The sequence below is a fragment of the Melopsittacus undulatus genome, chromosome 21, assembly GCF_012275295.1.
Source record: "Melopsittacus undulatus isolate bMelUnd1 chromosome 21, bMelUnd1.mat.Z, whole genome shotgun sequence".
Classification (NCBI taxonomy): Eukaryota; Metazoa; Chordata; class Aves; order Psittaciformes; family Psittaculidae; genus Melopsittacus; species Melopsittacus undulatus.
In genome coordinates, this window is record NC_047547.1 from 1,463,918 (window position 1) to 1,491,912 (window position 27,995).

General features: G+C 46.1%; 3 protein-coding genes across 3 annotated transcripts; all 3 read right to left on the reverse strand.

Moving 5' to 3' along the window:
* Positions 1-459: 459 nt before the first annotated feature.
* Positions 460-1,893, reverse strand: HOXC5 (homeobox C5). Its single transcript, XM_005141769.2, has 2 exons — positions 1,437-1,893; positions 460-674 (listed from the first exon to the last, which is right to left on the reverse strand). Exons 1-2 carry the CDS (start codon positions 1,891-1,893, stop codon positions 460-462), a joined length of 672 nt encoding a protein of 223 aa, XP_005141826.2.
* Positions 1,894-5,510: 3,617 nt separating this feature from the next.
* HOXC6 (homeobox C6) lies at positions 5,511-6,952 on the reverse strand. The gene is given in 3 exon segments (XM_034071522.1): positions 5,511-5,579; positions 5,581-5,825; positions 6,553-6,952. Coding segments are annotated over 3 exon segments (714 nt in total).
* Positions 6,953-25,230: 18,278 nt separating this feature from the next.
* Positions 25,231-27,995, reverse strand: HOXC8 (homeobox C8). The gene is made up of 2 exons (XM_005141770.2): positions 27,560-27,995; positions 25,231-25,523 (listed from the first exon to the last, which is right to left on the reverse strand). The coding sequence occupies exons 1-2, from the start codon at positions 27,993-27,995 to the stop codon at positions 25,231-25,233; spliced, it is 729 nt and encodes a 242-aa protein (XP_005141827.1).

Genomic DNA, 27,995 nt, shown 5'->3' on the forward strand with positions numbered 1-27,995 from the left:
TTTCACCATTTCCTTTCTCATTTTCCCTCTGAATATGGCGATTTTTAGTGCTGAGAGGACACCACCAGCCACCCCGCGGATTTCTCTTTAAGCTTTTTGGTTATTTTGTCCTTTTCTTGGCAATTTCCCCCCAAAATAAAACAGCGCACAGGTTAGGACACTTGGTAGCAACCTAAGGAGCCATACACTAAATCTTGCATGAAGCTAACAGCGGGGTTGGAGTTCCCCCCCCCTATTTTTGCATACTAATAAGAGATCTCCTTTGTCTGAGGGATGCGTGAGGATAAGGACCAGAGTCCAAACAGCAGCTCCCTCCCTCCCCACCCCAAAAATCCAAGTTTCCACCAGAAGTGATGGGAAAAGGGGAGGGAGGGGGGGCGAAAACAGCATCAACAAGGGAAAAACGGAATCAAATCAAAGCAGGGGACCCCCCCCCCCCCCCATCTTCTGCAATCCCACCTAAAGAGCCTCTTTGCTTTTCAACTTGGAATCTTTCTTCCACTTCATCCTCCGGTTTTGAAACCAGATTTTGATTTGTCTCTCGTTGAGGCAGAGGTTGTTGGCGATCTCAATGCGCCTCCGCCGCGTCAGGTATCTGTTAAAATGAAACTCTTTCTCTAGTTCCAGAGTTTGGTAGCGGGTGTAGCTGGTGCGGGAGCGTTTCCCATCCGTTTCTGAGGGGGGGAAAAGACATAAGAATAAAGGGCAGACACCGCATGGAAAACCCGAAGCAATTTGGGGTGCGTTTTAAATCGGTTTATTAGAGTTTCTGTAGACGGCAAAACCCGGTTACAAATCTAGGAGATACAGAAGTTTGCTGCGGGCACGCAGGGAGTGAAGTAGCCTGAAATCCTTCATCCCCCAACACCTTCAGCCCCCCAAGTCTTCCCCTTCCCCCGCCAAAGCCCACATCAAACGCATGTAGATGAGCCAGAAGTGAACCTGTTTCCTCTCGGACAATAAGGAAGTGTACAAAGGAGGGAAATATCTTTTCTTGGGGATCTTGTCTTTTTATCCCCCCCCCCTCTCAGCAATGGGAAGGTGAAGGGGGAAAATCTCTCCAGGCTTTCCCTTCACCTTCGCTTCTGGTGTCTCTTTTTTTAAAGCTCACCCTCGAAGAACATGTGTATTTCCAGTTATTTTTAACCCCCCCTTCCCAAAAAAATGGAATATTGCCTTTTATACACGTTTTGTTTCTATGATCCAATTATGCCGTCATAAATTTGGGCGTATATAGCCTCTAAGCCTTTTAGTGGACAGTTTTACGAGCAATTGATGCCTTAGTCGTAAAATTTACGACCTCAGGTTTTTTATTATTTGCCCCGTATGGCCTATAAAAACCCAAGGCAAGGGAAAAAAAAAAGGGGGGGAGAAAAAAAAGATAAAAAAAAAAAGATCCTGTGAAACAAAAAAAAATCAAGAAGTGAAAGTTTTACCATGGCTCATGTGCAGTTTGGTCATCCAGGGGTAGATTTGTGGAGGTTGGTGCTGCTGCTGCAGTTGGGGTCCTCCTTGTTGTGCTGTTTGCACCGGCTCGGCTTTGATTTCACCCGAGCTCTTAGATCTCTCCTCCAGCGCCGGGTTAGCGCTCTTCTGGTTGTAAATCCCGGGATTTAGGGATGCTTGGTCGTCTCTGGCTAAAAGATGCCCTGAAGAACCCATGACCGTGCAAGAAGGTCGCTCGGGGTTAGCTCGGGGGGCTGCAGACATGTCCGAGCCCAGGGAGGCGGCAGCCCCGGCGGAGGGGAGGGCGATGCTCGGGTCCGAGCCGCTGCCGCGGTACCTGGGCGGTGGGACCCCCGGCACACTTCCATAATTTCCATAACTTTGCATGGCATAGGCAGGAACGGGGGGACTTTGCTTATAAAACGAATTGGCGACGTAAGAACTCATGGCGGAGGAGGGGAGGCAAAAGAAATAATAAAAAAGAGGGGGGGGGGAATTTGGGGAGGGGGATTTTTCCCTCTTCTTTTCCTCCTTTTTTTCCCCTTTTTTTCCTCTTTTTTTAAAATTTTTCTTCCTTTTCTCTTCTTTTTTTTTCTCTTTTCCCCTTCGTTTCCTCTCCTTTTTACCTTTTATATTTTTTTATCCTTTTTTCCCCTCTTTTTTCCTTTTTCTTCTTTTCCCTCTTCTCTTCTCCTTCCCCTTTTTCCTCTTTTTTCCCCCTTCTCTCTTTTTCCTCCTTTTCCTAATCCCTTTTTCACTCTTTCCCCCTTTTTTCTCCTCTTTTTCCCCCTTTTTTTCTCCTTTTCTTCCTCTTTTTTCTTTTTCCTTTTTTTTTTTTCCTCTTCCCCCCCTGTTTTTCCTCTTGTTTTTTTTTCCAACCGCTTTGATTTAGGGTGATTTGTGGCCCTTTGAAGTTCAGGGGTGGGGGGGCCGCGTTTTTTGTTCCTCCTAAAGTGCAGAATTTATAGGTGGGGGGATTCTTCCCTTCTTTTTTTTTTCACACCCCCCCCCCTCCCCCCCCCGTTCTCTCCGCGCTGCCCAAATATGGGATATTTAAGTGGCGTCACGTGACGGCGCCGGCCACTCATCCATTTCCCGTGATGACCCCGGGGCGGGTTATCGATGGGCGCCCGCGGAAGGCGCCGGGGGTGCGCGGGGGAGCGCGCTGCGGGACGGCGAGGCGGCAGCGGCACCTAGCGCTGCTCCGCGGCACCGCAGCGCTCCGCGCCCCCCGCGGAGGGAGGGGGGGGCAGGGGGGGGGGCAGCGCGCAGGCTGCCTCCGAGCTCCCTCCGCGCAACTCTCCGCGATTTTCAAACCGTTTTTAAACAGACCGTGATTCCTGCGCGCGTTTTTTGCGCGTTTCTTCCGTCTCAAAATAGCAGCTGGGAGGGAAAATAAACCCCCTTTTTTTCTCTTTTTTTTTGGTGGTTTCGTTTATTTTTGCCTCTTTTCGGCGGTGCAGGAGGGGGGGAGGCGGCAGCAGCAGCGCGTTCCCTCCGCGGCATCTCGAATTCCTTACGTTTGAAATGAATTCATTTTCAACCGCTGGCTGGGCAGGAGTCAGCGCAATCCCCGCGCTGTTTGCTGAGGTTTTGGGGCACGGTGGCGGCCGGGGACGCTCCCGAGGGTTCCGCAGGGGCTGCTCCTTGGATGCGCCAAAGTTTACATTCCTGTTACCTTCCTCCCCCCCCCCCCCCCGCTTCTTTTTGGGGCGATTTATTGCTGCCAGAAGCCTGGATCTTCCTTGTCTGCTGCTGCCTGCAGAAACCAGCCCCTCTCTTCAAAGGGCACTGCGGAGGGGAAATAAATACCTTCAAATCTGAATTTCCAGCCCTCCCTTCTGCTGCGGATTGGGGAGGGGGTGGGGGGGTGAAGGGAGGACGCCCCCCCCCCAGCCCGCTCTGCGCTTTGCCCCGCGGACCTGAGTGCTGTTTCTTTCTATTCCGTCTCCATTCACCAGCCAGAGAATGCCTTGAATGCGCTGGGTGTTACATATTGCCTTCCTCCTTGCTATAGGCGCTGAATTATATACGTGTGGCTCTGGAGATATGTTTGAGTTTGTCTTTTTCTCCCCCCATTTTTTGTCCTTTTTTCCTTTCATTCCAACTGGTTTACACTCAGGGAGCCTCCTGCTCCCTGCCCAGGTCGTTACCCTCTTGCAAAACGCTCTTGGCTGCTGCTCGTTGGTGCTGTTTGCTTGTTTTCTTCCCTTTCAAGAGACATTTTATGGGGTTTTTTTGCCGTCTTTCCTGCGCCTTGCAAAAATCGCCTGCACATTCCAGGCTGGAGACGAGCAAAGGATGGGCTTGAAAAACCTCCCCAGGCTGCTTTTTTTTGTTGGTTTTTTCCTTCTTTTTTTTTTTCTTTCTTTCTTTCTCCTTTTTTATTATTTTTGTTCCTGGTTATGGCCACTTAACACCAAATCCTGGTTGTTTCATTAAAAATATCTCGAAGGGAACTAAGTTGCTTCCAGGGAAATATCACCCCTGGCTATGCGCTACCTATTGAACAGCCCAGTAAATATGAGAGCAGTGACAAAGAGGCGAGAAAAACGCAGATTTCTTTCATCCAGCCTTCGCAATGGTTTATCCGAGCCTGCGATCCACAGCAGCAGGGTTTGTTTCCCAGCGTTATATCCACAATTTCCGTTCTCCTAAGGATGACTTTCTGGATGAAAGTGACTCCCCCCCCCCTCCCTGGAAAGGTTTATTGGGTCGAAATCAGTCGGGGGAGAGGAGGGAACAAAAGGGGGGGGGAGATGTGGGTCCTTCCGCAGAGCTGGGGGAATCTCAGCTGCGTAGAGCTCAAATGAAATCAAAATAACCATAATAAAAAGAAGCGGAACCTTTGACCTGGTGTTTGACTGAGGAGGGTGCAATAAGAAATATATACTGGTTTGAACTTTGGAAATCCATTTTTAATCATGAAGCGAGAGGTATGGCATAGATTCCTGATGCCACCGAACAATACAGTAACAAGACCAAGTCAAGGAGACAAAGCAAAATGTATTTCCCCCCCCTCCCCACCACCCTTTTTCTTTCTTTTTTTGGGGGAATACTCTTGAAAGAGAGAGGGACGAAGGAGGGAGGAAAAGGAGAGAGGGAGCTGATGCTTTCTTTTTCAGGAACAACACACAGAAGATAAGTGAACTTTCTAACAGGCTGATATCAACACGCAAGGTTTCGACTGAAGCTCAGAGGCCATTCTATAAACTTTAAAAATAATATTCAGATTTTATTAAATACTCAACATAGTCCTCTGGACATGACCTTTGTACATGAGGGTGTAACACAAGAATTGATTTAATTCTCCCTTTTTTTTGTCTCTTTTATGATTTCTTTCTTTATTGTTTTTTTTCTTCCTTTTCTACCGCTATAGAACTCCATTCACTTTATACCGTGGAACATTACAGTGCTAAACATAAATATAAATACAGGTACCACAAACACAGTTAAAAATATTCACACAGAAACTGTCACAGTTTGTAGTATGCAGCGATGAGCCCAGGTATCTGCTTAAATACAAGGAGGATGCTCTTGAAAATGCGATATTTAGGTGGAAAGAGCTTTTGGCAGGGAAAAGCTGATTTTTCACCAGGGGAGGAAGAGCTGCTGTGCCTGGGGGGGGAGGAGAAGCGACTGGGCAGGGGCCGACCTGGCGCAGCGGAGGGTGGATGCCCAATTCTTTTTTTGGGGGGGGGGGGAGGAAGGGATGGGAGAGGAGGAGGAGGAGGAGAAGGGGGGTGTGGAGTGTGTGCGGCTTGAAACAGTCTTATCCCGAGATAGATAAATAGGCGATGGCGAGATGGGTGTGCGGGGGATGGGGTCACTGGGAGGGGGCTGTGTAGCGAGGGGGGGGTGTCCACATTTGCACCTTAGACCTTAATTTTTTAACACCCCCCATTAATATTATTTTTTAATCATTTTTCTCTTTTTTTTCCTTTTTTTTTCCCTTTTTTTTTTTTTTTTCAACGTAGCCAAACATTGTGCCAGTGATAAATACGGGTCTGGAGGGGGGGTTGGAGTGTGGAGGGGGGGGTTCCTGCCGCCGAGCTGTCACTTTTTCACTCCTTCTGCTTCTCCTCCTCTGTCTCTTCTCGCTTCTCCTCCTTGGCCAAGCTGTCGGCGGCGGCGGCGGCGGCCCCCCCCCCCCGCCCCGGAGAGGGTTGAACTCAAATTACTTTCTTTTTTCCATTTCATCCTCCGGTTTTGGAACCAGATTTTAATCTGCCGCTCCGTCAGGCACAGAGCGTTGGCGATCTCGATCCGCCTCCGCCGGGTCAGGTACCGGTTGAAGTGAAATTCCTTCTCCAGCTCCAAGGTTTGATAACGGGAATAGATCTGGCGGCCCCGCCGGCGGTCGGCCCCGTAGCCCACTCCTAGGGATGCCGAGACAAAACAGACTAAAAATCGTCAGCCCGGGAGAACGCGGAGGGGGGCGGAAAAACACCCCCGCACCCGCGCAACCCCTCCGCCCCTGCGCAGCCCCGCGCCCGCCCCGCTCCCCCTCCCCCCCCCCACCCGCCTGCCCCTTTCCCAGCACCCCCCCCGCTATAAAAAAATATTAAATATCTATTTTTTTTCCCAATTAAATTAACGCAGCGTTTTCTCCCGGGTCATTTTCTCCCGGGATGCTGCTCCAAAACCCTTCCCCCCCCCATTACCCTTTCTATTTTCCCACATTATTCCTGCCAATTGGAAGATTTGGGGGGGCGGATGGGGGAGCTCCCCCCGGGCCCCACTTGGTGCGGGGTCCCCGCCACCGCCGCACTGCCCGCACCCGTCATTAAAACTTATTTTTACCCCGCTAATCCATTAAAACTTATTTTTACCCCGGTAATATTTTGTGCTTAACTCCCGAGCAGAGCTCGCTGCACTTTATTATAGATATTTTACACTCTCGAAGTCTTTTAATTAGAAAGAGCATAACAAGCCATATTTGCTTGCAACAACTTAACAAATAAAAGGCCTGTAGCTGCAACTGTGAAGGAGCTATATTATTGTTTTTATGGGGCCATAAAAAGTCGCTCAGCCTGTTCTGCTAGGGAGAAGGTCGTAAAGATGGTTCAGTTTATTTAATTTATATCTCCGAGCTGTAAAACTTACCACTGTGGGAGTTCATACGCTGCATCCATGGGTATATTTGAATGCTAGTTTTTTGTTCTTGCGAAGTGTTCCTGTTTTGGTCACTGGTAAAATCCTGTGCGATTGATGTCTGTGTATTATGTCCCATAGAATTTTGCCTGCAGCTAGAAAGCATGTCTTTTTCTTGGTAAAAAGCATTAGATCCATAGTCATAAGGTCCTCGGCTGGAGCTAAACACAACATTATCTTGCGGTGAATAAAAAGGAGAAGAATAAATCCGGTTTTGAGCAACGGCTGCTCCATAAGTAGAAAAATGCCTGACAGGGTCATAGGCAGTTGAATTGAGGGCTACGTTGGGAAGCACCTCTTGGCCACTGGTTAGATGGCAGGATAAAGATGGGTTTGTAAAATAGGAATTCATATCGTCCTCTACACCTGGCTGTGTGATTTCTTTAATATTTATTTCTGTCTCCAGTTTGTAGTCTGAACTAGATTGTTATAGGGAAGGCTCTGCTCCAGGACAGACAAAATGACAAAGTCAGCTGACCCGGGGGGAGCCAATGGGGAGGCGGGTGTCAAAAAGGGAAAAAATTGCTTTTGCTTCTGTTGATTCCCTAGTTGAAACTAAGTGGGCATGGAAAGTAAGTCCTGCACCCCCAAACCCCCCCCAGCACCCCCGGGGCGCCGGGGGATGGGGAGGATGCGGTGGGGAGGGGAGCGCTCCTGGGCTGGGGATCCTGCTTGTGGCTGAAGGGGGTAAAAGGGAGGGGGGGGGGGGTAAATTTCTTAAGCCAGGCTTAACTTTTCCCTTCCCCCCCCCTTTTCTCCTTCACCCCCCTTTTCTGCTAATGGTCACTGAGGTTTGGAAGCACCGTCTGTGTGTCTGAGCGTTATGGGGCTTGTGCTTTGGGGTTGTGGTGTGTGTGTTGTTGTTGTGTTGGGTGGGTTGTTTTAAGCAATGTTTGCTTAATATCTTGTAATAAAATAGCTCAGAATTCACAGTAATAAATCTCAGATGTCCACAGAATATTAAGCCATAAATTACCCTCTGGGTTTGGTTTTGTTGTGTTTTTTTTTTCTCCTTCTTGTTCTCATGTAGCATTGGTCAATATTATGGAATCAAACGGTTGTGTTCCTGATGAGGAAATATTACATAAAGAGAGGGGGGAAAACATGGCGACTTCTGAATTGATAACGTGTTTCAGAGCCTTCCCAAAGTGTGTCTTGGGGAGGGGAGAGAGGGGGGAAAAGAAAGACATCCAGCAAAGCAACACCCAACATTGCAAACTCACGTTAGCCTGGAAGTTAGATTTCTCCTCGAGTTTGACATTTCTCCCCTCAAACGTTTCCCTGTTCATTCTCAAAGCTGGAGGATATTTACATTTTCAACTACAACAGCAGCAAAGAAAAAAGAAAGGGAATAAATGCAATAAAAAAATAACCAGAGCGTTCCTGTTTGGAATGGGGAGCCTGGGCTGGGGACGCAACCTCGTGTTGGTGTTTGCAGCAATTTATAGTTGCAGATATTTACAACTGATTGGGAAAGTTCTCCTGCAAATATTTAGTTAGATGAAAGGGAGGATTCTCCCCTATCTTCTCTGGGTAGATTGCACCTAGACCTAATTGAAATGAAGACAGCTAATCTAATTTTAATTTCAATCCAGAGCCATAAATTGCCCCTTAAATGTAAAACATACCTGCTGATCTGTAAATATTGCGAGGTATCTTTATCATTCTGGTGGCTTGCTATTTAAAAATTCAATTATGGCAGGGAAACCCTGGCCTCCTCTCTGTTGTTGCTGGGGGTTTTCTTTCAACCTCCATCGTGTCCACGTTTTCATTTTAAACGGGAGGGTGCGGGGGGCTGGGGAGAGGAAGGTTTGTGGGTGCACACTCCAATTCAAACCTGAGAGTTATTTGTGTGTTCCTCTCAATCAATAGCCTTAATTCCTTTGGTTTTTTTTTTCCCCTTCTTCTTTTAGCGATGTATCCCTAAAAGATTTTAGCTGACAAAGAAGGGTTGGGGGGGTGGGTGTATATTTTTTTCCCCAGCTATAACAGGAACCCGGATGCCAACGGATTTTATGCTCTTTTTCCTCTGTGTAACAAAGCAAAGTAATCAATGGTAGCAATAAAACCATAAACGAGACTACAACTGAAAAAAAAAAGCTCGTGTATTCATCTTCTATAACGTTAAGGCTTCCCCTGAGTGTCACTAGGGGAAAAAATAAAGTTTCGAACCAAAAAAAGGGGAGAGCTGGAAGTGTGCACCATCTTCTTTAGCATGGGGACCTCGCTGGCTCCCACCTAGGGCTGCCCAACCTGGAGTAGACACAAGCCTCATCTGCATGGGGGAGATTTACAGGCGGCTCCCCCTCCCCAAAAAGCGAACTTCAGTTTGCTTTCGTTTCCCTTTTCTCCCTCTCCTCTTTCCCAAGAGCCTGGCCGGGCATTTCTGGAGCCAAAGAAAGGCGAAAATAAAGAAACTAAGGAAGAAATGCGATTACTGGGGGGATTATTATGAATATTTTGGTTTTTTACTGCTTTCTGCTCAGATGTGAAACCCCCACCCGGGGGGGGGGGACACACATACACGGGGACAGAGCTGGGGAGCAAAGGGGGTGCTGTAAATACAAGTAGCCATGGGCACCTCTCCTCTGAGCCCAAGTCCTTTCAGAGCTGGGTTTCTTTGGAAACCACTGACCAGGCAAAGCTCCTTCCAGATATTAAATTGTTGCAAAGGTCCAACAAATGGGCTGGAGGGAGAGGAGAATGGATGAGGGCTTTGCAGTTATTGGCGTGTTGTCTTACCTTATGTATTGCTTACAGCCCGATGTAATTTGGTGAGTAAATTAAAAGGAGCTACAGCTGGATGGGTTGGACCTTTGCTGGGGGGAGTTGCACCTATAGAAGGGTATTGATACCCTCGCCAAAGTTTGGAGCAGTCCCTGGAGAAGCTCCTTTGGGGGTGGGGAGGGTGGGGGGGAAGTTTTGTCTTTTTATTTCTTATTTTTTATTTTTTATTATTATTTTCTTTTGCCCCCCCCTTTTTTTCTGTTCTATTTTGTGTAGGTGCTCGGGGCTGTTGTATCGAGAGACCTGTGTGATAACCGTGTGACTAGGAGTCGAGAAAGTTAAGTGTTTTATTACTTCTCTAAACAGAGGGCAAGTCTTAAAAGTCTGGTCGATTTATAGTGAACAGAAACCAGCTGCCGTAAAGAAACTTAAAATAGAATCCTCTCCCCACGCTAAAAACCAGGTTTCTGGGGAGAAAAGGCAGAGAAAGAGGAGGGGGGTGAAAAACAAAAATAGAGCAGAACCACCCCAAATACAAATGAGGCATCATTAAAGTATGTTTTACTCATTGCCTCACGTTTTGAATGCACTGGATATATATTATTTTTCCCCCCATTGATATTTTCTAGCAGTTTGGGGATTTCTCGAAAGTATTTCATCAAGCTATGTCACTACCAAAAAGGTATTTATTTTTTCCCCCATGAAAACATGGAGAGGGAATATGTGGGGCGCTTTCTGGTTAAATTGGTCTGCAAACAATTATGTAAACTCATCAGCAGAAGCAAGAACAGATGTTTTATTAAAAGTGCTACACAGCAGTAGAAATATGTACAAGTCTTCGAGTAGCTCTTTAATAGGAGTTGCTCTTTGTTCCCAGAAAAGAAAAGCGCCCATAGAAATCCGAAATAACATTCACCACTCATAAGCTATATTCTTCCCCCTTCCTCTTCTTTTTCTTCCCTCTCCCCCCACTGATGTTCACACAGAGAAAGGGGGGGTGTGGGGGGGCGGAGAATAAAATAGAAAGAAAAACGTGTCGGGAGATTTCCTTCCCACCCCCCCCTCCGCTCCCAGCTATAATTTGCGAATTGATGAACTGATTTAGGGGAAGAAGAGAAAAAAAAGGGGGGTTAAGAAAAAAAATGCGATCCCAACACATGTGTTTTCTATCCTTCGGTAATTACTGAAAGGAAACAAATCCAAATCGGTGTCCCCCCCCTCCTTTCCCCTCCCTCCCTGAACCGCCTGCAGACACCGCTACTGGCAGCGGGGGGGTTGGGGTGGGGGGGTGCCTCTTTTCTTCCCTTTCCAGCCACGTTGCCCACTTGGGGCTGATCCCTGCTTGGGGCAAGAGATGGGGCTCCACATCCCCCCCCCATGCGTGTTATAGTAAGGGGGGTGGGAGGTGCTCACCCGCTCAGGGGGTATGGATCCAGTCCCCCCCCAAAAAAAAAATCCAATTATTTAAGCAGGATGAGTGGGGTTTGCTGTAAACTGCCGCAAAAATGCATCTTTGGCAACGCACTGAAGGGGGAACACCCTTAATCTTGACCCCCCACACCCCTAAAATACCCACACCTATGCGTGTGCAAGGCCCATGCACACACACACATACATACATACACACACATCCCCCCCATATGGCCCTAGGGCTGCGCGCTCCCATCTGATTAAATCCTCGAAGCTCTTAGAGGTAAATACAAGCGATGCCATTAAAAGCCTTTTTATTTAAACTGATTTCACCTTGTATCTGGGATCTCTGCCTCCCCCCTCCCTTTTGCCTTCCTTTCCCCCCCCCCTTTTTTTTTAACTTGACATTTATGGCACACGTGAGTCCTAATTATTTATTTGGGTCTTTCGCTGGGAATTTATCCCTGCTCTTTACAACAGGGTTTTCCTCCTCAAATATCGCTCTCCTTTTTGCTGGAAATAGGGCTTAAAAATCAAAGAAATCCGAAATAAAATAGGGGGAACAACACCCCCCCATAAAAAAAAGGAAAAGAAGAAAAGGGGGAAAAAAAGGGCAACAACAACAACAAACTCGTGGTTTATTTACCTCTGCCCAGCCTGAAATGGCTTCGCATTGTTTTGGAGCCGTCTCTATTCTCTGTAATTACGAGCCCGGAGTCAGAGTCTGGGCAGCTCTTAATTAAAAAACTAAAAGAAAATAGGAGATGAAATCTCTCTTTTCTCTGGATATTCCTTATCCAGAGCTTTGGAGCCTATTTCAAGTTTGATTCCTCGCTGCAGACACCGCGTGGGGAAGAGGGCGGCCTATTCGGGAGCTTTATTTGTTAATTAAAAGGCATTCTCTGCACCGAGATGCACAGGGCCATAATTGGCGACAGCACCCACTTTCCCCCTATATCACCCCAAGAAAAGAGGCTGCAAAAAAACACAACCAGGGCCAGTTTTGCTATTTCCCCCCCCCGGCCCCTGAACGCAAACCGCAGCAACCCCCTTTTTTCGCCTAGGTGAATAAAGAAGAGTATTAACCAGCCCGTGCACCGCCCGTAGAGTTGCCCGGACGAGTCATTCCTTCCCCTTTTCCTATTGTTTTGGGGTGGGGTTTTTTTAGCTTTCCTTTTTTCCTTTCTTTATATTTTTTCCCCCAGCGTGGTGAAGGGAAATGGCCTTAAACGTGTTCTTCTTGCCTTTATTTTATTCCCAGAGTTGCTTTGGGGAAAGTGCACCAAAAGTTCAGGGCGACTCCCTTCAAGTTGCAACGCTCAAGAAAAAGAGAATATAATAATGATAATAAAGGGGGAGGGAGAAAAATAAAGGGGGTTTTCTCGCTGGCGAAGCCTCTCCGTTGCTGCACACGTTTGCAGGGGTTGGAAGGGTGGAAAAAAAGAGAGAATTCTGGCAATTGTCAAAACACATGTCTGCTAACCAGGAAACCGGGAGGTGTGTGGGGAAGAGAAATTAATCTGTTCCTACTTCTGAAATGTATCCCTCTTCTTTCTGCCGAGGCTTGAAAGCGCTTTTTGACCCTTTCAAGCCTTTATTTGCGTTATTTCCCCCCCTCCGTATTTACATCGCGACGAGTGAAGGGGTTTAATTCCCAAATATTCTTGTTTTTTAATGGGGGGTGGGGTGGGGGGTGGTGATTTATTTCATGATTTTTCTCCTTCCCAGATTTATTGGCGAATCTCAGCCCAACAAAAGAAGGCAGCACCGAAATCTCCCCTCGGAAACGGGACTTCGCTGGTCTTAAATTACCAAGTAACCACGTTGCAAAAAGTTAAGAGCAGCGAAAAAAGCCGGGGGAGAACCCCCTGGCCCCCCTTCCCCTGCAACACCGCCTCGGTTATGTTTAATTCTCTGATTAAATGCACTTCGGAATAAATCTCTTCAGGGCTGGGAAGGGGAACCCCCCAAAACCGAGGAAAATAAGACTAAAAATCATATTTGAAGGGGATGCAGAGCCGCGAAGCGGTGCTTTGTTTATAGGGAGGTGTCTGGCGGCTGCGGAAACATTCCTGGTGGCTCCTTGGTTAAAAGTGGGAATAAATGGGGATTTTTCATGCAACCGCATTCAGGAAAAATGCTTTTTTCCCCCTAAAACCCGGCTAAAACCTGCTCAGGTAGCAGGTAGCAACTTTCCCTTGGAAAATATAAAAGAAATAAAAATAAATAGCTGCTTTCCAGCTTTTATTAATATAGTTATATATATTTTAAAAGTGTCTTTTTTTTCTCGCTGGAGTGAAAATATTCCCTAAAATCCCTAAAATTAAAAAGAAGTGAAAAAGTGATGCGGGCGCTCATGACGTCACACCCGTCACGGACACGACTTCATGGCGTAATATTCTAGAAAGTGACGTTTTGCTGCACCCACGGGCACCTCTGTGGGGTAGGTCTGTACGTAAAGATACGCGGAGGTGCAATTACTTCTGCGGGGTGTTAGAGATTAAAAATCGAAAGGAGTGGGATGTTATTGCGTTCTGCAAGGGTAACTCAGGAGTGAAGAATTGTTGTCATTAACTATAGGCAGTTTTATCCTTTCTTCGTCGCAGATATGAAGGCAGAAATTTAATCATAGGTAGCTCGGAAAAAAAAATAATTCAGGAAACAATAATAGTTGCCTTAACGATGGTTTTTTTAGAGGCGATCACTTAGGCAGAATTAAACTATATATTTGGAGACAACCTCTCGAGCACTTTGTGGAATTTATACGTTCGCATCGTCTTTAATCGAGCAACAATTTAATATTTCAGGATTTGCTTAAATACACTCATATTTTCAGGGGGGAAAAGACCGTTCCCGAGTTGATATGCCTTATCTATTTTTATGAGTTCACATACATTGGGATGATTGAAACCCCGGCAACACGGAACGAAAGGAATAAAATATGCGTGTATATATATAACAAAAACAACCCCCAAACCGCCTTGAATTAGTCGAAAGTGTAAGTGAGGAGTTTCAAACGGCTTTGGGAAAGTTTGGGTCTGAGGAAGGAGGGGGGGGGACAACACACACGTCTCAATGTTAAAGGTACTAAAAGTTCTTTGCGAAGTGATTTGTTTTATGGCAGGAGAGGCTTTTGCAGGGCTCTGCACCCCCTTCCAGCCGGGGGGGGTGTCCTCCTCCCCCCACCCTGTCCCTATACCACTCCTTCCGTCGCAATTACACCCAGACAGAGGGAAAGGGGGGGGGGGGAGGCACCAAATTGTAAAGAATTGCAAGTTTCTGTCACTTGGTGGCAGTATACAAAACAAGTAAACAAAACCGGGCTGAAATTTAAACACTCCAAGGGGGTGGAAAGGCAAAGGGAAAGGGGGGCCCCACCTGTGGGACAGACCCCCGGCCCCCTCTCCCCTTGGACCTTGTTTGGTGCGGATCTTAGGGGGGTTTAGGGTGGGTTTTGGGTGGGTTTCAGTGGGTTTTCTTTTCCTTTCGCCTTGCTCCCTGTCTTCCTCCCCCCCCCCCCTTTTATTTTTTCCCTCCCCGCCCCCCATTGAAACGCGGGGTCTTTAGTGTGGGGACAAAGACTTTTACAGCAAGGTGTGTCCCCCTGCGACAAAAGCGACCCGAGCAGCCTGTCCCCTGCAGACTGCGGCCAGACACCGCAATTTCGGGATTTCTGCCTTTTATTGTGTTTGTGTCTGGGGAGGAAAGGGGGAGGGAGGAGGCGGGGGGGAGACGGGGCCGCTTTTCGCCTTCCTTGTCCTCACCGCCTTCCTCCTCCTCAGCATCTTCCTCCTCTTCACCACCTTCCCCCCCCGTCCGAGGCTGGAGGTCACACCGTTCTCCCCCCGCACCCCGAGCCTAATAAAATCCTCCGCTTAAATTTTGAGGTGCTTCTGTCCCAGTTTCCTCCCAAATCCCTATCCACACTTCACCTCCCCGCTGCCACCTCAAATCCCATGGGAAAGGCCTTATATTTTTAATTATTCTTATTACTTTTAGCCCTGACCTCAAACACCACCACTGAAAATTGAGTGTATTTTTTCCACCCCTTTTTCTCGCCATTTTTTTCCCCGGAGAGGGCGCGCTGCAGAGATTAACCCCCCGCCAACAATAGTAACACGATCTGCAATTATCCCCAAAATCAAATTCTTAATCCCACAATGTTACGCATCGTCTTCCCCCGAAATATATTCCTCCTTCTATGACTAATTTTGTTATCTCCTCTCGCCTCTTCCTCTCCTCCCCATGCCGAGTTCTGCACATTTATCTCTCGAGGAGAAAATAAAGAGAAAAATAGAGAAAAGAACCCGAAACCCAAAACCTTTTGCTACACAAAGCTCCGGCTAGAAATACAGGCCCCCCCAGTCATATATGTTGGGGAGATAACCACAGGGATCTAGTTTTAAGCATTAGCACCTACCGCCGTGGCGGTTGCCTCTATATATCATATATTATTTCTGGTGGGTTTGGTTAATTCGTTCCCCAAACCGAAATTCCTTCACACGACAAGTTGGGAAATCGCTTCTTTCTAATCATTTCTTTGTAGTTACAGGTTTTTCCAGGCTCTTACAACACGGCGCATTCGCCATAATAAACCACCCACACGTTCCTGCTCTGTATTTAGATGTATTTGATCGTAACACGCTTTTATAGACGGGGAGATAAACGCCCATGCGTGGGGCAGATCGTATCAAACGGGTTCACGGTCGGGAATAAACGTGCGAAATGTGGCCGCGTTCGAAGAAAACGTGGATTTTCCCCTGTTGCATAGATGGTATTTATGTCCTTCCTAGGCTCGTACACAACACCTCGGAGCAAATCCCCTTCTAAAGAAATTAGGAAGCGCTAATTTCATTTAAAATTTTCAGGAGTATCCTCATTTTATTTTGCTTTTTCCTCACCGATTCCATTTGGCCAAAAAAATCTGTTATGTCCTGAAATCCGTGTCAAGAACACGCGGCGCTTTTCCTTTAATCCCCGATACAAACAGCAATTGATTTCCTCTGCTTTAAGCCAGGGTTTAAAAATAATACTAAATAAATCTCGGAGAATATAAATCATTCTGTTATTCTCGCTCTACATCCTAAAAATGTTTCTCAGTATTACAAGGGTCTGAAGGGTGGCGGTGATGGAAGGGAAAGGAGAAAATCAATAGATTTTAAAGTTGATTTGGGGGGTCCGGGCCTGGCGCTGGAGGTTTAAGGCGGGAGCCGAGGCTCGGAAAGGGGAAGCAGACGGATTTCAGCCTGAAAACAATAAAAGATCCCATTTCTGTAATCATGTGGTTCCAATAAACACTCATTGTTTGCTCATAAAATGTCTTTACGACTGGCCGCGGTACAGGCAGCGCCTCCACACAACGGGCTCCCGGCGAACAAAACCAAGGCAAACCCGGCTCTTTTCCCCCTTTATTCCCACCACCCCCCCCGCACCCCATCCCTGATCCCCTATTTATGACATGCTCGGAAAATGAAAATAAACGGCGGGTCCGCACGTTGTTTCAAATGCAAAGCCGGAATAAATCTAGATATAAAAAAATCCCTTTTCTCCAATCGGTAATTCCCAGCCCCAAAGGCAGGGCAGGATTCACCAGATTTCTTGAAAGAAAAGGGAAGACAACTTTGGAAACTTGGCTTTCTCTTTTTTTCCCCTTCATCCCCCCGCCCCACACATATAAATATATATATATATTTGTAATTAAACTTAACACAGCGCTGCCGAAAACCACCCCAGAACTTCATCAACAGCTTTCTCTAATTAACCTCTGCCAACGCTCGCTGGAAATTAAAATCGAGGAGGCCATTTTCATTTAAAACCCACCAGAAAACAACAACCACCACCAAAAAGAGGGGGGGGGGGGAAAGAAGCAAGGCAGAAAATGAGGCCCCCACCTCCAGCACCCCCCTTGCCTCTCCCAAATCCCCCTTCCCGCAGACGGCCACACACTGAGAAACCCCCAAAATCGCTTATAATAAGGCAGAAAATTGCCATCGACTCTGCCACCCCTCCCCCACGGGGTTTATTTAATGTCGGTCCCTATATATGTGTACCTCCACCCTATACATGCACAGGCATCACCAGCAGCAAATCTCTGCTCCTACACACCCTCATTATTATAATATATACTTTTTATTATTTTAACACAGCGAATTGATCAAGAAAGACAAAAGAAATACAACCTCGAGAGGAAATGAAGTCACTACATTAAATACATATATGTATCTTTACACGGCACGGGTGTATACAGGGAGATAGATAAGATTAGATGATGGATGGGTAGGTGGATGGATAGGTAGAGGGGGAGGTTAGCAGGGGAAGGGTCACGCTTTAAATCTCACCCGTTAAACCTGAATTAAAGTTGCTGGAGGAGAAGGCGGGGGGGGAGCAAAAGAAAGAAAGAAATGAGAATAAAAATCAGGGAAAGGGGTGGGACTTGCATGTAAATAAATTACAAAAGCCAACACAGTGTTAACCACTTCGCAGGAAAACCAGAGCGCTCCCGAACATTAGCACTGATATTAGTTTTTACGACGTGGAGTCCAATTGCTCCTTTACAAAGCGGCGGTGGGGGATTCCATAAAACTTAATCAAATCCAATAGAATTCAATCAAATCCCATCAAACCCTATGAAAACCCCTTTTTCCGGAGAACTTTACACCCGCCCGGATGGAAAAGGGAGTCAAACAGGGGAAGCTCTTGGGATGCAAAGAGTTGATTGTTAATCACCTCGCGCTTAATATTAATTAGTCGCTGCGGGAGCGAAGCGCGCAGCCCCGCGGAAGTCTCGCAGGCCGCGGCCGGCGGCCCCGCGGTTGGGTGATTGTTACGTGGGGGGGGGCTGGGTTGGGGGGGGTGGGGGGGTGATGCGAGGGGGATGGGCGCGCAAGGCCAGGCCTCGCGTACACAATTAGCACCGCAGCTCATTAAATATGGCACTGCCAGCAGGCTCGGCAGCCCCACCCGCGCAGCGCCGGGCCGGCCCCTCCGCGCATGCGCTTCCCCCCACCCCCCCCTCCGTATTATTATTCTTTTAAGGGGAAAAAGTTACAAGGGTTATTTTTCCATCGTTCCATATATATATATATATTTATTTTTCCCTTTCCTCCCCTTTCCTTCCCCCTACCCCTCACCCTTCCCCACCCCCCAGCGCCCCCCGACCTGCCTCCCCGCACCCCGAATATGACATCAGCAACAGCAAATCCCCTTTTTTTCTCCCCCCCCCCGCGAATTAACTGCATTTCTGCCGCCCCACAGCAGCTTTCCCTCATATCCAAGCTACACCCCTCGCTCGCACAACGATGCATCATTATCCTTAACACCCGGGCTATGGATCATTAGTTACACATTTTAACCAATAAGGGAACACTTACCAGAGGCTCCTGTCTCCCCCTCTCCCTCTCTCTCACACTCTCTCTCTTTTTTCTCTGTCTCTCCCTCTTTCTGATCCACTGACGCTGCAGCTCAGCTCCACAGAAACATTAAAAAAGGAAAGAAAAGGAAAAAAAACAAAAGAAAAAAAAAACACACAAAAAAGGGGAGAAAAATATGGAAACAAAAGCAAAACAGATCTTCTCTGGTTGGGCAAGAGATGGGGGAAGCTGGAGGAGGAATCTGTCTCTCTCTGGGGTTTTTTTTTTTGGGCTGAAAAAAAAAAGGTATTTACAACTGCTTGTGCCCCCTCATCATCGCATCCTGCAAAGGAAATGCATTGCGTTTTGCCCCTAGGGGTGGGGAATAGGAGGCGGCAACCAGACGCAGCAGTAAACTCATTAATGCCAAAATGCCCAAAGCAACCAAGAATTCCAACCCCAAGGAGACGGGGAGGGGGGTAAAAAAAAAAAAAAAAAAAAAGATCTCGATTTTTTTTTTAAGCCGAAAAAAAAATTAAAATAATAAAAATCATCATCATCACGCTAATAATTGGGGGGGGGGGAAATACCATCCTACCCCTGGCACTGCTTGGACTGTTAAAGGAAAGACTACTGCGAAAGAGTCATAAGAGAAACCACAATAAAAAGTTCACGTTCATGGATGGAGTCCACATGACTTCCTGTGGCCAATCCAACTTGTGATTCAGTCGTAAACTTTTATTGCTCAGCTGTAAATTTTCTGCAAACAACCAGGAATGCGTTGCATTTTTTTGTGACGAGTGCAAATGCTCTCGTCTGTCGCCATGTTTATACAATTCCCTTCTAATATTCCCATTTCCCCCCCCTCCGCGCCCCCCCTTTTCCCCGTCCCCCCCTTTTTTTAATCCTTTAAGCCACCGCGTTAATATAAAGCAGGGTGCAGTCTGATTTTTTTTTCCTTTTAAACATAGATTCGGTTTAATTTGATGATTATTTGCAGCTCAGGTTAATTCTCAGCGTTTCTTTTTTCTTTAACTAATGAGATTTGGCCTTTAGCGCTAAGAATTATTAGTCTCCGTGTTCATAATTAATTTGAGGGGGTGGAATAGGAAAATATCGAGGAATAAGGGTAGTGGGGGTAAAACTGGAGCAGACTGGCTTTGAGAAAGGAATATATTAAATGAGGACAGCATGTTAATTTGAAAAGCATTTAATTAATAATCAAGGACAATGTGCTCGAGGGAAAAAAACCCAGTGGAAATGGGAATTTCGGAGCCCCCCGGGTTTTCCTGCCCAGACCCTCACTGTAAAGGGTGTGTCCGCTGCAAATGAAACCGTCCCAGGGCAAAAAATGTCCCGTGTCGTGTCCCCCCCCCAAAATACCCCTCCAACATCCCCGCCCCACTCCATCGTCTCTCAGCGCTCCGGCTGCCCACCCCAGCCTTGAGGGGGGGCACCTGGAACTGCCCGAATTGTACCCAAAACTTGAGCCCGAGGCGCGGTATTGACCCCGAAACTCTTGCATCCCCTTTACTAAACCTCCCCAACCCACCCCTCTTTACGATTTGCCGGTGGGACCCCCATGTCCATGATTTTCCAGCATTTCCATCTTGGTTTTCTATGCTATTTTTTCCTCCAGCAAGCCCCCCCCCCCCCCCCAGCCTTTTGTTTTCCCATGCCACCGTGTCGGGGATGCGATGCTAAAAGGCGGAATTTGATTTGATTCCTTTTTGATTTGGACTATTTCGGTTTTTGACCACTCCCCACCCCAAGCCGAGAGACGGGGCCCTGTAGACGGCTGGAAAATATGGATTTGGAAGGGAAGCGACATTTTTCCACCGTGTAGAGGCCTGCTTTTGGAGGCCCCCCGCGAAACACAACTGGGGGAAAGAGGCAACCGCAGAGCCCAGCCTACTCATATGGGCTCCTACACACCAAACCCTGCGAGGAGCCTTGCTGCTCCTCTTCTCCTTCTGCAAAGAGAGGGATATCTTTATTTTACCCCACACCCCTCCCCATCCCTAAATATCAGCTCCTATGGCTGCACTCCCGCATCCAGAAAAATGTATTTTACCGCATTTTCCCCTCTCTTTTCCACAGACAGAACCATTATTATTATTTTTTTCAGGTATTTCCACGCCTTAATTTCATTTTAATTGAGGAAAAGAAACCAAAAGGGGGAGGTGGAAGGGGGGGACTCACTCCCTGCCTCTTTAATTTATCTATTTTTTCTCCCCCTGGCTGGATGCGTGTCTGTCTGCCCAAACAACACAAAGGTTGTAATACAACCGGATGGAAGGGAAATTACTTTATTCACTTTACAAACCACCAATAAATTTTATAACAGGTAGTTAAAAGTTACGAGGGGGGAAACTACGACCACAACAGCTTCCCAAACACAATGGAGATCCCATTTTCCAGCGAGCAGACAAGATAATAAATTCCATAATGTGAAGAGGAAATTTTGATCCTGGCAGGCAGAAAGTAACCTGGGCGCACATTTGCTAAAGGAGGGTTTGGGATGATCGTTCCGCACCCCCCCTCCCCACCTCCCCTCTATAAAACAGCCTCCTTGATATTAGCGAGGGTATTTGGGGGGGGGGGGGGGTAAAATAGGTTTGGATTCGAGGGAGGGGGGAAGACCGGGAGGAAAAATAGGAAGACGTTAGCGATATGTATATATAGAATAGAGGAAAATTGCCTTTTGTTGTTACAAATCCAGCTCACAAAGTTTCCCCCACCTCCGTCCCCGCGCATCTTCCTCCCCTCCCTCCTTCCTCGCCTCCACCAGCGCAATACCCCCCAAAAATTTAATGCCCGAGAAATTCGTTGTCTCTCAAATATAATCCGTGCCCATTTCGGAGTATAAAATCTAAACGAATTTTTTCGCCTAATGGCTGCATTATCGCGCGGCGGCGGCTGTGATTAGAATAATAAATTAAGGGAAAATAAGCAATATGCTCAAACTCAGCTTTTCGAGGAATTATATTTTTCACAAATCACAAATGGAGATCCGAAGGAAATTTGATTGGCTAATAAAAAGCCTGGAATAGGACGATATTTCTTACTTCAGGCGGGTAGATGAGTCTAATTTCAGTAATACCGAAGCTATGATCATTTCTGAATAAGCCACTTTGTGGAGAGCGAATCTTCTTTCAAATTACTTTCCCCCATAAAATGGTCTCTTCTCTTTTTCTCTGCAAATGATGGAGTGATTACAGAAATAACTGGATGTCATCTGAAGATGCGACTCTCTTGTGTTGACTACAGAACATAAACATTTACCCCAAAACTAACTGCTGCCGCTGTAGTTTCAATAATTTAACTCCAGACCCTTTTGATAGATAAATGTCATTCCGTAGTATTCGTTCGGATAAAACTACTTAGATTTGTGGATTTAAATATGATGGATAGAGTGTGGATGCAGCTTCTTTTTTTTATTATTATTAGGATTTTTAAACACTTCGATAAGTTCTCCCTCTCTTCCCCCCCCCCTCGTTGGGAGGAATCTTTTATCCCGATCCTTTTTTTTATTATTTATATAATAACATAACAGAAAATATTTTATTTTCACTGGTTTCTGCGGATTTTTCGCATCGTTGGAATGAAGGAGAACATATCCATCCTATGAGGAGAGGGGGGAAAAAAACCCTCGTGTTGTAAAATCTGGGTAAATATATCCTACAAATAAAAATCTTTGGTAGAATAAACCGATTTTATGACTAATAAACCCGCTTACCTTCCGCGCCTGCCCTCTACATGGAAAAGTCTAGAATATACCTTATTGCTGGTTATTTTTATGTATTTCTGGGGGATTCAAGTGGGTTCGCGGAGCCATAAAAGGCTCCGCACCCCTGGGAATTCTGCCCGCGTTGGGGTTTAGTGCAATTCGGGAGTGGGCACCCACGGGAGCTGCATCCACACGCAGCCGCTCAGCCCCATCCCCGAGCAGGATCCGACCCCACTGATGCCATTTTCGGTGCATCCCCCACCTCTCCAATCCCCTTTTCCCCCTGGCATCGCAGGGCGCTGCAGATATGGGGGGGAAGTGAATAAAAGGGTGAAAACCCACCCGAGTCTCGTTTTCCTACGCGCTGTAAACCCCTAATTCTGCGCATTTATTTTAAAATTTTTATTATTTTTCCATTTTAAATTTTTTAATTATTAATTTTTGTCATCTTATTTTGTTGGGTTTTGGTGGTTTTGCTTTTTTTTTTTTTTCTTTAATATTTCCCCCCATCTCTCCTGGGCAGCGTCCAGCAATTTCAAGCCCCGAGGCATTTAAATCCTTTAAGCTTAGTGGGGTTTGGGTTAAGAATGTCTGAAGCCCACGGAGGAGCCTCCAGACACAGCTCCGCGCACCAGACTGCGTGCGAGGAGCCTTGTGCTCCCTTATCTACAATATCTGGGTAAACATCAACTCTCCTTCTGCATCCCTGGTCTAGAGATTTATCAGCAGAGGGGGGGTTAGAAAGAAAAAGGGATAGACTGGGTTTTACAGATCAATAGACCTCGCTCAGGGAAATGAAGCTGGTGGGAAGAGAAATAATTAGAAAGTTTATCTCCCATCCGAGATGGAGAAGAGAGACCTGAAGGCATCGCGCCAGGTTTTGCTCTAAATGTAACAGAATATGATGCAATATAATACGATATGATAAAGTATGATATGATCAAATGTCATAGGATAGGATATAATAGTATAGAGTATGATATGATGTAAGATTATAAGATATAACACCATAGCATATAATATACAGTATAATATAGTAATACAACACAATATATTATTATTAATAATAATAATAGCAGTAGCCATAGTACTAGCAGTAATAGTAGTAGTAGTAAAAGAAAAGGACGTGGTTTTTAGGGATGGTGTCCATGGGGAAGAAGGTGTGAATTTGGGGGGAGAGGAAAAGGGACTTTACACCTGGGGAAGAAAAATGGAAAGAATTCAACTGTTTTCTTGCCAACTTTAATTTTTTGAAGGGGAGTTTGGGGCTGTTTTCCCCCGGGGGCTGCGTTGCCCCCGACCCCCCGGTGCCCCGCACTCTTCCTCGGGTGCGGGTGGGTTTCTGTGCATCCCGCATCTCTCCAGCCTCGCCACCTCCATCGGACGACAGCCAGATTGTCCTTAGAAACGGGGGGGGGGGGGTGAACGGCGTCTCCTCCTCCCACCCTTAAGGAAGGGGTTTTCCTGCACCCTAGAACCAGTGTGGGGTTTGCAATTCCCAGGAGAAACCCAACGCACCCCCGTCCCCCTTTTGCCACCCCACAAAGGAACCTCTCCCGCAGCCAAGAAACACTTCACAGCTCCGCAGTCTTTGCAATATTTGATTTTATTCGTATTTTGTTGGCGGACCTACAGCTTCAGACACACAATTAGCAGCAGGGTTTAATGAGGGCTTCGTTTTTGCCCCGCTCAGGCTCCGGCCGGGGAATCCTCCCCCCGCCCCAGCCACCTCCGCTGGTGCTTGAGCCAAGATATTGTGATTTCCTCACAAATAAAAGATGAGCCTTGGGTTTTGAAGCGTGCCAACGACGATTCCAAGGATGAACTATTAGTCAGAGCCCACTCTGAGTGATGGGTACGTGTGGGTGCTTTGAAATAGAGACATAGCACTGGAGGCAACGCAGTCCTTTTAAAATCCTTTTATTATTCTTATTATTATAATTATTATTATTTACGTAATGTCTCACGTATACAATACAAATCCACGGTGTCCAGAGGTTGGGGGGTTTTTTTATTCTTTTTCTTATTTTTTTTCCTGGCGGTAATTGCTACATTCAGAGTTTGAACACGCAGAACTATGCTTTTACATAAAACAAATGACGAGGGATTCTTTTTGTGTGTTTCGAGCATGTTGCATTAACAGATAAGTCAAGACAAATAGATAACTATACATTCAGTGCAATTTAGTTCTACACTACTTTATAAGCACAATAAAATAATACAATACTGTGCGTTCTCAACTAGGCAGTTTCAGTTGTTGGGATTTTTTTTTTATTATTATTATTTTTTTTCCAAGAAAATAAGCAGCAACAAACGACAATAAAACCGCATTACAAATACTTCCAAAGCATGACTCCTTCTATAGGTAGTGATAAAGTACAATACAAGGTTGGTTGAGATTTTTTTTATTTACTTATTATTATTGTATTTTTATTATTTTTTATGCTACTTAGTAGCTTGCATCAGGGCAAAACCACAGCTCGCTCTCTCTTAAATAAATTCTGACCAAGTAAAATTTAGGATACATAAGCCCCTTGTTGATAGTAGATTTGATAATTATTGCAGGTTTTCCCTTTAGGTAGTACATGAAGAATTTCGAGTGCTCACACAGGCAAAGGGTAAACAGCGCCTATAGAAATAAGGAAGGAGGTGGGTTGCATCTTTTGGCCTATCAAGGTATATACAAGCCTCAATCCTATAGGAATGGGGGGGTTGTTGAGGCGGGGGGTGTGTTTGAGGGCGCTGCCAGGTATGCTCACCCTCCAAGCTGCTCTTCTTATCTAGCAGGGGCTGCAGGACTGGCCCCTCCGAGGGGATTGATAAATGGCTGGTAGGAATGGAGATCTCCACAGATAGACAGACACTACACAAACAAGCTAAGGAAGCTGGAAGCACCCTCGCACTTCCCCTAGGGTCATTCGGGAGAGGCAAAACCAAGCTTAAAAAAGATCTTCCCCCCAAAAAAACTATAGACAAAGTCAAAGCTGTTCAAATAAATACATATTCTGCACCCATCTATGTGTGCAGACTCTCAGGCAGGAGCGGAGGGAGCAGGGGACGAGCAGTGACATTTGCTTCCAGGGTTTAGGGCTGCTGGGGGTTGGGGATGGTTTTGCTTTGCTGGATCATTTAATTCTTAATTTTTTACCTTTTCTTCCCTCCCTGCTCTTGCACTCAAGCCAGCTATGTATTTATTGAACTAAAAACGCAGCTATTAAAAAAACCCCAAAACCAAGAAAAAAGGGGGGGATAAAGTAGGGGAAGTTTCTATGACAATAAAAAAGGCTACAACTGTTTGACAGGTAGTTACTGCTGTGTGAGCCTCTCCATTCTATACTCTATAAAAGCAAATGACCGTCGTAAACATCTCGATTTATCATCTGCCATAAAACGAGACTTCAAGGGGCTGAGAACTCAGTCCTTGCTTTCTTCTTTTTCCTCCTCTTCTTTTTCCTCTTCTTCATTCCCTTCTTCTTCCGTTTTCTCCTCGTCCCTGGCCCCCGGCAGCTTATCTTTATTGTTTTCTTTTTTCCACTTCATCCTCCTGTTCTGGAACCAGATCTTCACTTGTCTCTCGGTCAGTCCCAGGGCGTGAGAGACCTCAATCCGCCGCTTCCGTGTCAAATACGGGTTGAAGAGGAACTCCTTTTCTAACTCCAGGGTCTGGTACCGGCTGTAAGTTTGTCTGCCACTGCGTCTTCCGGGAGCTGTAGGACACAAACATCAGATAACTTCTTAATCCTCCCGCTTTGGAGGCTCTGTTTCCCCCCCACCCCCAGCCCCTAGCCTCAATTTTCCTAGAGAAACTACTGCCTCTCCCCCCCCACCCCCCAAAAAAGGCCCTTTAAACCCTTTGCATATTAAAGGCGTTAAAAGAAAGTGGTTGGGTTATTATTAATAACCATTGGGCTGATATTGCTGTTGATACTGAGAGCCAGCTGCCCTCCCTGGCTGTCCTGGGGAGCGCTAAGCCCTGGCTGCCTGGCTGGGTGCAGGGAGGTGTGTGTCAAGCTCATGCACAAAAGAGACCTTTCCAGCTTCCTAAAAGGTGGCTCTAGATGGGGAGTCCTGGTGGGCAGCTCCATTTTATGAAAAATAACTGTTTTCCTAGGAAAGGTGCATTGTTCACCATAAAACCCTCTCCAGTCTTTCTCCTTTTCCCCATTGTTTTTTTTTTCTTTCTTCCTGTTATTTCCTTCTTTCTTTCTTCCTTTTCTTTCCTTTACTTCCTTATTTCTTAATTCTGTATTTTTTAATCTCTCAATTATTTCTTTATCTCTCTCCCTCTTTCTTTCTCTCTTTCTCTTTCCTTCTTCTTTCTTTCTTTCTTTACCTTGCTCCCTTTCTCTCCTTTCTCCCCCACTCTTCCTTTCTTCCTTCCCCTCTCCCTCTCTTTCTCTCTTTTCCCCTCAAAATGCTCAATTCTGGATTGCTTTTCCAAATATTCCTCCCAAAACACAGGCTCAGGATCCTTCTGTTTCCTCATATTTACAACCTTAGACTCCGAATTTCCTATTAACTCCCGTCCCTTCATTTAGGGCTGTGTGGTTGTAAAGCACACACAGACAGAGATGGGTATTTGCCTGTGCAAACACAGAGATGTATTTAAACCAACTCGAGATGGACATTTGCAGCAATAGCCCCCCCCCCAAAAAAAGCAAGGAAGAGGACAGAGGTATGTGCAGCTGAGCCCCTGCACTTCCTTCTGCACCGACCTTTCTTAAAGAGAAAACCAATCTATTTGCAAAAAAAAAGGAAAAGCTCCAGTTTGAAATGATTGCATCCTTGAGACTACCTCTAGGTCAAAGCATGTTTTCCTCCGCGTCTATCTCCCAGCCTGTGGCCCACATCCTCTCTGCATTAGCCAGGAGTCCTTTCTATTTTCTTTTCTTGTTGTTGTTAAATTCGCGTGGGGGTAGGGGGAACAACTTTGGGGCTCGGATTGTCCTTAAAATTAACACTAACCTTCACATGTTTTGAATTAACAAGGCTTCGAGACAACCTTGGTCCTTAGCTGGGGGAAACTTGTACTTTGAAGTATTTCGCTTTCAGTGCAATTATCTGGACTTCACATGAGCAAAGTTCCATTCAGCACGAATTATTTTGAATTTCCCACCCCCTTCTTCTTTTTTAACCCAGGACAGCAGCCTGTTCTCCTCCACCCCACCCCATAGCTCCGAGCTAAGTTTCCTTTTCTCTTTAAACTTTTATCTCTAGGCTCTACGAAACAGATGTAAAGTATTAGTAATACTTATACAAGTTCCCACCTTTCAGGCTTCGTCTCCAAGCGGTTATGAAAGGCTATATGACATTTTAAAGAGCAGTGTATTATCAACATGCAAACAACCTCGTGGGAGCTGTATCTTATTGCCTATCCTCAAGGCAAGCAATAAAAAACAAGTTTTACTTTATTGTGATTTAAGCCTTTTGCAGGGAATCACCTTGCTGGCTCTCTAGTAACTGCTGTCTTGTTTGCTCTCAAAGGTCTTCCTAAAAAGAAGAAACATTAGCACAAAACTGCTCATTTCTTTCATATTTTACATCTATGCCTCTTATATATAGATTCTTTTATATATATATGTATGCATATGTGTGTATGTGCATGTTTATATAGCTATACATATGTTTGTGCTTCTATATGCATACATATATATATAGACAGACAGAGAGAAGAGAGAGAGACAGAGAGAAAGAGAGAAAATTAAAGGAAAACATTTAAGGAGGAGGAAAAAAAGGTCCTAACCGTGAGGTCTCATCCATGGGAACATGAGACTGGGAGACGAATTTTGATTTAAATGCCCTTGTCCCTCGCTAGAGTTACTGTTGGAAGACGATTTACAGTCAGGATATTGTACAACAGTCGTCTCTTGCTGAGCACCATAAAGCGATTGCCTCGGTAGAGCTTCATATCCATAGAATTTAGAAGCGTCTCCGTGACACGCCAAGGCGCATGGGTTTTGCTGGTATCCAGAGTTGGAGATGCTGGAGGTTCCGTGGTGGAAAAACTCTTGGACGTGGTGTGAAGGGTGCTGGAAGGTGGGAGCAGTAGTGCCCGGACCATATACGAGAGCATGGCTCCTGCTAACACTTTGTGGAAATCTGCAGTCGTAGTAAGTTGGCTCCAGCGATTCACCGCCTTTGTACTTGGAAAAAAGAGGATTTACAAAGTAGGAACTCAT

Coding starts and splice junctions, on each gene's coding strand:
- HOXC5 (XM_005141769.2), bottom strand. CDS start 1,893: ATGAGTTCTTACGTCGCCAATTCGTTTTATAAGCAAAGTCCCCCCGTT. Junction 675..1,436: donor CAAACTGCACATGAGCCATG/GTAAAACTTTCA, acceptor TCCCCCCCTCAG/AAACGGATGGGAAACGCTCC.
- HOXC8 (XM_005141770.2), bottom strand. CDS start 27,995: ATGAGTTCCTACTTTGTAAATCCTCTTTTTTCCAAGTACAAAGGCGGT. Junction 25,524..27,559: donor CCCATGGATGAGACCTCACG/GTTAGGACCTTT, acceptor TGTGTCCTACAG/CTCCCGGAAGACGCAGTGGC.